The sequence below is a fragment of the Barbus barbus genome, assembly GCF_936440315.1.
Source record: "Barbus barbus genome assembly, chromosome: 29".
Classification (NCBI taxonomy): Eukaryota; Metazoa; Chordata; class Actinopteri; order Cypriniformes; family Cyprinidae; genus Barbus; species Barbus barbus.
In genome coordinates, this window is record NC_136757.1 from 4933296 (window position 1) to 4941835 (window position 8540).

Below are 8540 nucleotides of genomic sequence, written 5' to 3' on the forward strand. Positions count from 1 at the left end.
TTTTCTTAAACACACACACACACACACACATACACTTAAAAATGTAAAGTTTATGCAAACAGTGATAGTGTTGCTGTTTCCCTAGTCCATCTGAAGTCCAATTTCAGCTCTGGTGTTCAGCCTCCAGGAAGGCCATTAAGTTTGATTTGTAAATTAAAGAATTTGAAAAAATGTAGGAGGACATGTTTGTGGTGTAATGCTCTGTTTAAAAAATCATTGACATGCTTTGCGAGTTACATATGGAAATGGACATTTGTATCATTGAATATGCTGGTTTAAGCAAATTGAAATGTGTTTTAAGAAAATTAAGTTTAGAATATGAGCCTGACTGCCGTCAAACAGCTAGCCACTACTCATCCTTGTTTCAGGACCAACGGCCCGTCTTTAAACATGGTTCTCAGTAGCATTTATATTTTGCTTGTGGGCTTTACTAATTGTTTCTTTTTCAAAATGTCTTGGTCAACTTCTGACTTCAGCCTGGAGGGAGATTACTTATTGGGTGGCCTTTTCCCTTTACATGAAATTGAACATGAAACAGCCCTGTTTTCAGCAGAGACCACTGAATGTTTCAGGTAAGCAAGGACCTTTTACCAGTCTAGGGTTATCAATGCATAGTATTTTAAATCAAAGCTGCATATCCTCAAAGTGCTCATTGCTACACTAAATATTCAATTACATGCTATTAACATTCTCACTGATTTTTTTCAAGGCACGGTTCCTCACATGTTGCAAGTAATGAGGTTTGCTGTTGAAGAGATTAATAATTCCACAACTCTTCTGCCTAATGTTTCTCTGGGTTATGAAATTTTTGACCATTGTTCTAACACAAAGAATTTCAATTCAGTCTTAAGTTTTATTTCAAAGAATGGATCGATAAAACTTAAAGAAAAACTCAACAACTATCAGCCTAAAGTGATTGCTTTAACAGGGCCATATGGAAGCACAAGAACTATGACTATTGCACCACTGGTCACAATGGACCTTATACCAATGGTAAATTGTTTCTTTTTGTAAGATTTACAACAAGCACACTTACTTCGTACATTTTGTTCAGCACCACAAAGTTACTATATATGTGTGTGTGTGTGTGTTCTTTTTCAAAGGTGAATTATGGAGCTTCTAGCTATGCGTTCAGCAATAAACTTCATTACCCTTCTTTTGTAAGAACAATTCCTAGCAACAAAGACCTATTAGAGATGATTATTCACATCATACGGTGGTTTGGATGGAACTGGGTTGCATTTATTGGTAGCCAAGATGATTACAGTTCAGATGGACTAAAGCTGTTTAACAAGTATATAAACAATACTGGCATTTGTTTGGCCTATCAAGAGGGTCTAAATCTAAACACAAACTACAGTCTAACACTTAAAAAGATTAATAAGCTCAACATCAATGTCATTGTAGTTTTTGCTTTGCCACAATATGCAAGCAAAATTATCAAAGCAGCCATAGCAAACAATATCCAAGACAAAGTATGGATTGCAAGTCAAGCATGGTCTATGAATCAGCAGCTTCCAAGAGAGCCAGGAATCGGGAAAATTGGTACAGTTATTGGCATTACAGAAAGACTCTTGTCAGTACCTGGATTTAATGAATTTGTCCATAAAGCCAGAGGAACAACTGATGTTGGCCATAATGATAGAGCTGAGAGGGAAGTCCTGGGGAACAGTAAGACATGTAATCAAGTTTGTGATTACTGCTCATTGTTGACTGCAGAAGAGATTATAAATGAAAATCCCACACTCTCCTTTGCCGTCTATGCTGCAGTGTATACCATAGCTCATGCATTACATAAAGTTCTGCAGTGCAACAAGAATGAATGCCACAAAAACACAGTGACCAAGCCATATATGGTAAGTGAAGTTGAATTTCAAATATTATTTTTAATACATTATTGAAGTAACAATGTTTTAATTAATTAATAAATAATAGTTTTTTTATGAAACTATATACTGTGCATTATATTGTTTTATTACTTACACTATTTTATTTATTATATATTTTTATAACTGAGTAAAACAAAAGTAATATTACTTTTATTAATGTTATAGTAATGTTATATTAATATTAATAATATGATATAATGTAATATAATATAATATGATAGCATCATAAATTGTTTGTCTTTTTTTATTTGAACACACCTCACAACAGCTTCTGGGAGAGATAAAGAAATTGGATTTTCCACTCAGTGGCCGTCAGGTGAAATACGATGATAATTATGATCCAACGATCAGTTATGCAGTTGTGCTCTGGCGCACTGATGTGAATCCTCCACAGTTTGAGATGGTTGGCACATATGATAAACATACAGAAATTACTTTTACCATCAACTCTTTCATTCGCTGGCATAACAATGGTTCTGTAAGTCTTTTTTGTTGAGCCTTCAGCTTTACAGTTTTTCTCAATAAATGTTATGTTTCTCCAAGTGAAAGTCTATTAACAAACTTCTATTTTAGCAAAACAATTTATTGTCATGATGAGTGAGTGAGGTTTACTGTTGAGGAGATTACAAACTTCAGCAGCACACTTCAACAGTTTTTCTTTGGGCTATGAAATAGTTGACCATTGTTACAGTTGACCAAATACAAAGAATTTCCTTCCATCTTAAGTTTTATCTACTTAAGTTACTAATCCATGCAGCAGATATCAATTTGATTCCATTTCAATAAGATCTGTATGGCCTTATTTTAGTCTGTTGACAGTTATGAAAGCAAGATCTAAGAACTGTGTGTGTGTTGGAGGTAATTGTAGTTTGTATTTTGTAATCTATAGTCATTTTATGAATATTAGATTGTGTTAATTTTCCTGTTGAAGCTTAGCTTCAACGCTGCATTGTGGAGTTGACGCTATGGGGCGCCTTTAGATAACCAGAGCCCCCTGGTTACAACATTACGGTAGGCCCCCCTACCCCAGAAAACCTTTTTTTTTTTTAAGCTTCTTGACAATTATATTTATTTCTTTTTTTTTTCCTTGTTAATATGCCAGTTAACATTCACAAAACTGTTCACAGGTATGTGAGTTTACAGGTATGATTTAAACACCATAAATCACACAAAATATTCATTATTCATCATCAGTAGAACAAAACAACACAACGTGTTGGCATAAATGTGGACTGTTTGGTGATTGCTAACTGCGTTTTTATTTTAAAACATGATGTGCTCATGTTTAATTAATTAAATCACAGCCATATAAAGTTTAATGATCACATTTAAGCAATAGGATGATTCCTATTTTTCCATCCCCGGATTTAAAATTGAGACTTTGAAGCAGCACCTTAATCTAAAACCTTCAACTGACACAGATTACATCCACGCAAATTACTGAACTCGCACTGTATGTTGTTACATGTGCATTAATGCGGCCCTGGCTATAGGGAATACTATCATTATGACTGGTGTCTGAAGCACATGTAAACACACTAATAATCATTGGGGGAGGAGTCTGACTGGAGTGTTTTCCTTTTTGAGCTTTCCCAACTAGCTCTGTTGCTGTCATGCACGTTGAGGAAGCCACTCTTCCAATCTGAGGAATTAGATAAAGAGATAGTTGAGGCAGGTGTTTTTAAAAATCCACTTCCACTGCCGCCTCATACATACGTTAGTGAGCCTTTTTATACCTTACACCTTGCCAATAGAGTGAGCTCATTTGACTCTTGAAGGAGCTGAGTGCACTCACTGTGATAAGCTTGCCAGGAGGGAGCTCTCCTCTCATTTGTGTCCTTTTTTCTTGTTAAAAAAAGAATGAAAGTCAGGTATTTTGCACCTTGTGGTTCAGGTCCTATGTCTGCTAAAGCCGCATGGCAGCTTCAATCAAGTGGATGCAGGTAGGCAGGGTAGAAGCAGATGCTATCAAACAAATTGTACTTGCTGGTAAATTTTCCATGAGTGAGTCTACATATATGTTCGTGTCCTCCAAGAGTTCTCTGTCTTCTTGTGTCTCATTCTATTTTACAGGAGCACGTGACAGAGTGTCAGCTATCCACAAGCTCTTTCCAGGCACATGAACGATGGAGTAGGAGTACCGCATCAATCGCATTTTAAACCTCTGGATACAAGCATCCAGAGCTTGTGCTCCTAAGAGACTCAGTAATGGCTTGTGATTGGTCTCCATTTCGAAGTGCTTGCCAATGAGAAAGTCTCTGAATCTTTCGCATGCCCTTGTGAGACCCAACACCTCTTTTTCCACTTGTGCATACTTTGCTCAGTCGGAATGAGAGATCTTGATGCATAAGCTATCGGTTTCCATCTGTCCTGACACCTCTGCATAAGGACAGCCCCTAGACCATAGGACGAAGCATCCGCCGACACTTTACAATCTCTGTTCATGTCATAAATCACTGTGGAGACGACTTTTCAGACTTTCAAAGTCTGAAAAGCTTTGGCCTGTTCTGTGTCCCAGATCCAACAGTTCTTTTTCGACAGCAGGTCGCGAAGAGCTTTATCTTTGTCGGCCAGTTGGGGAATGAACCTCCCTAGCTGATTTACCATTCCCAGGAAACTCCTCAATTCGCTCACAATTGGGGGGCTCAGTCATGTTTCTGATAGCTGTGGTCTTCATTGGGTCAGGACTAATTACTTCAGCAGAAATGATGTGTCCTAAGAAATGCACTCTCTGCTTTGACAACTTGCACTTCTCAAAATTGAGAGTGATGCCCCTATGTGCAGCCCCTCCGTGACTTCTGTAGCCATTTTATTCTGGAAGTGTTCGGGTGCAGAAGTTATTCCAAAGGGAAGCCGTCTGAAGAAATAGAGACCAAATGGGGTTATGAATGTTGTGTACCGTGCAGACTCCTCTGACAACAGTATCTGCCAGAATCCCATATTGGCATCTAGCTTACTTAAAATTTGTGCACCAGCCAACATTCCAAGTATCTGTTCCACTGACGGCAGGATGTATTTATCTCGGTGTGATGAAGATTGCCTAAAATAACCACATGTTGTTTGTTTGTGCTGCGCCGATCGATTTTTGTACAACATCAAAGCACCACGAGAGCGATTCGAAAGCATGGAGCTGTCTGCTCTGCTCCCTTGCTCTCGCTGTACTCTGATGTCAGACAATGATCAATTGGCGCAGTGCAAACAACCAACACCTGGTTTAGGCAATTTAGAAAACCTGTGCAGAACATGACCCCGGGAAGTGGCCCGTCTGGTCACCTTACTCAAGGCAGGGTTGAGCTTCCCTCCCCTAGGTGCATTGGAGTCTTACGCCAAAGCTCCCCTTTGACTCCCTTTAGGGTTTAGAGCCTGGGTGATGAGAGTTACTGTGCAAACTGCATTACATCCTCTCATTTACCTCCCTTTCCTGAGTAAGGATGTATGCCCTTCTTAGAGCAGCAGTAAGGATGTAGTATGAATTACTGAGGTTTTTAACACCTTGTATGTCCCCTTTAGTAGGCTGCTTAAGTACCCCTTTAGGGTAGAGCAGGGTAAATGGAACAATGATGGGCGACTCTTTCTCTGTTTTGTTTACCTCCATCCCCAGCTGGAGTTAGGTTTTGAAGAAGGGATGCATGCTCTCCTTTGGTAGGGTGTTTCCATAGGTCTCTCCAGACAATGAGTATTACAAATGGGTTGGATCGCCAATGATGTCCCTCTTTGCCATTATCGAATTTTACAATTTACCATTAACTATAATAAGTCCAGGAGAAGTGCCTTTACGCAAGTCAGGTTACACAAATTCCTTGTGTATTTGCGCACACTTGGCAAATAAAAGCTTGTACTGATTCTGATGAGTTTTCTCCCCTAATTAATCTAGGTTGTTGAATCTAGGTTGTGGAAATTTATTAGAAGCTCCCATGCAGGATGGTTGTACTGAAAGTTGTAGATGAAAATGCTCCCATCAGTAGCCAGCTCCCTGATAGCCTTGTTGAGACGTTTTGTCTCATTGCCATGCAGGCTTCTCCGCATGTCTGGATGCTGATGACGTGTTGCAGGTGCCCTTTTATACTCATAGATGCTACACTTGTGAAATCGTGGACTACTGTCTACCAATGATTACACATGCTTCAATGTGGTTACACTGATGGAGTTTGCCATTGGGAAGTCGTGGCCTAATGGTTAGAGAGTCGGACTCGTAATCCAAAGGTTGCGGGTTCGAGTCTCGGTCCGGCAGGGATTGTAGGTGGGGGGAGTGAATGTCCAGCGCTCTCTCCACCCTCAATACCACAACTGAGGTGCCCTTGAGCAAGGCACCGAACCCCCAACTGCTCCCCGGGCGCCGCAGCATAAATGGCTGCCCACTGCTCCGTGTGTGTGTTCACTGCTGTGTGTGTGCACGTTGGATGGGTTAAATGCAGAGCACGAATTCTGAGTATAGGTCACCATACTTGGCAGAATGTCTCTTCACTTCACTTCATAGTATCAACTCCATGATGCAGCACCGTGTTCCCCTTCTCTGGGAACCATGGTTACTGTACATACGTAATATGAGATATTTTCAGGCTGTATTGTTTGCACCGATCGTAGTTTATAGAAATGTGTAAAACTGCTAAAGAAAACTTAAAATAACACATTTTCCTGTTTGTTAAAGGTTCCTTTCTCAAACTGCTCTGTTGAGTGTAAGGTGGGACATTCAAGGCAAACTGAAGGTTTTCATAGTTGCTGTTTTACATGTAAAAAATGCCCGCCTAACAGCTATGTGAATTTTTCTCGTAAGTAACTAAATTGGTAGTCAATGACAACTTAATATTTAAAAGTATAGTTTACCTAAAAATGACATTTCTGTCGTCATTTACTCTCCTGCATGTCATTCCAAATCTATATACATTTCTGTTTTTCTTTCTACATAACACTAAAGAAGAAATTTTGAAGTATGTTGTTTACGAGATAATTTTCCATTCCAATTAACTTCCATTGTATGTTTTTGTCAATATTGTGGAAGTCAATAGAGAGTGTTTTGTTGTCAGCTTGTTTCAGAATATCTTCTTTTATGTTCTTCCAAAGAAATAAAGTCAAATATTTTTGGAACTACATGATGGTGGGTTCATTTTTGGTGTGGAATATCCCTTAAAGCTTTTTCAGTCCATTCTATCACCATAATACTTTACTAGAATTATTGTGCTCTTTTATGTGTGATTTTAAGACAAAATATTTTCCCAGATCCAGGTACTATTAGTATTGCTTTTGCCAAAATACAGTATTATACTAAACATTTAACTCTTTTTCAGGGGACCCCTACACCTGTTTTCCATGTGCAGAGAAAGAATGGTATGATGAAGGCAGTGCAATGTGTAAGACACGTTCTGTTGTCTATCCTCAGTTCACAGAAATCCCCTCCATCATTGTCATGGTTTCTGCCGCATGCCTAGTTATGCTCCTTATTGCCATGTTTAGGCTTTTTGCCTATAATTATGATACACCAGTGGTAAAGTCTGCTGGTGGCAGCATGTGTTTCCTCATGTTGATCAGTTTGATTTTGTCTAGCATAAGTGTGTTCTTTTTCTTTGGAAAACCCACATTTGTATTTTGCCTTCTGAGAAATGCCATATATGCATTTTTCTTCACTGTCTGTATTTCCTGTTTAACTGTCCGTTCCTTTCAAATTGTTTGTGTTTTTAAAATGGCTACTCAGTTCCCTAAAGTATACAACCTTTGGGTAAAACACAATGGCCAGTGGCTCTTTGTTGCATTTGCTTCTTTAATTCATTTAATATCTTGTGTGATATGGATGACTGTCAATCCTGTCAAACTCATCACAGACTCATGGACTTATAAAGATCAACTTATGCTCATTTGTGAAAGGGGGGACACTATAACCATAACCATAGTTGTGTTCTTAGGTTGGCTTCTAGGTTTCCTGTGTCTATTGTTTTCTTACATGGGAAGAGATCTGCCAAAAAGTTACAATGAGGCCAAATCAATAACTTTCAGTCTCATTATGTACTATCTGACCTGGATTGCATATTTCACAGCATACCTCACTCTCAAAAGCAAATACATTGTCATTTTGAATGCAGTGGCCCAGATATCCAGTATAAATGGAATTCTCTTCAGTTATTTTATACCAAAATCTTACATCATAATATTCCAACCACAAAAGAACACTCCTGCATACTTTCAAACATCTATTCAGAATTACACCCAAACCATTAGTAGGACTTAGAATCAGACATTAGTCTTTGTGTAGAAAGTTAACTCTTAATCTCTGTTAAATCCAAGTTTAGACCCTTCACTATTGTTACCACAATCTTAAAGAAACACATAGGTAAACTAGAGAATAGAGAATGTAATGCTTCTGTTTTTTTTTTTTAGTTTGTTTGTTTTAAACTTGTAATAAAGAACATTTTCAAAACTTAACTCCATAGCTTTGTGTCCAAGTAATTCAGTGCATAATAATGCATGGCAATATATTCTAAAAATGCATTAAAAGTTAAAATTTAGAGTTAATTTGCAAAAAGCGATAACTTCTTCAGAAATCACGTTTTTTTGTTTTTACTACACATTCCAAGTAATATCAATCAAACTGCGGTTGGGTTGTTTTGATTAAATACAACCCAAATTCCAGAAATGTTGGGAAGTTTTTTTTTTTAATTT

At 38.2% G+C, this 8540-nt stretch overlaps 1 protein-coding gene across 1 annotated transcript; it reads left to right on the plus strand.

Annotated features, from left to right (window-relative positions):
* Positions 1-390: 390 nt before the first annotated feature.
* Positions 391-8109, plus strand: LOC306848852 (taste receptor type 1 member 1-like; the record flags this gene model as incomplete). The annotated part of the gene is made up of 6 exons (XM_079383600.1): positions 391-572; positions 696-993; positions 1104-1856; positions 2158-2367; positions 6538-6658; positions 7175-8109. The coding sequence occupies 6 exons, from the start codon at positions 391-393 to the stop codon at positions 8107-8109; spliced, it is 2499 nt and encodes an 832-aa protein (XP_079239726.1).
* Between the last annotated feature and the right edge of the window lie 431 nt (positions 8110-8540).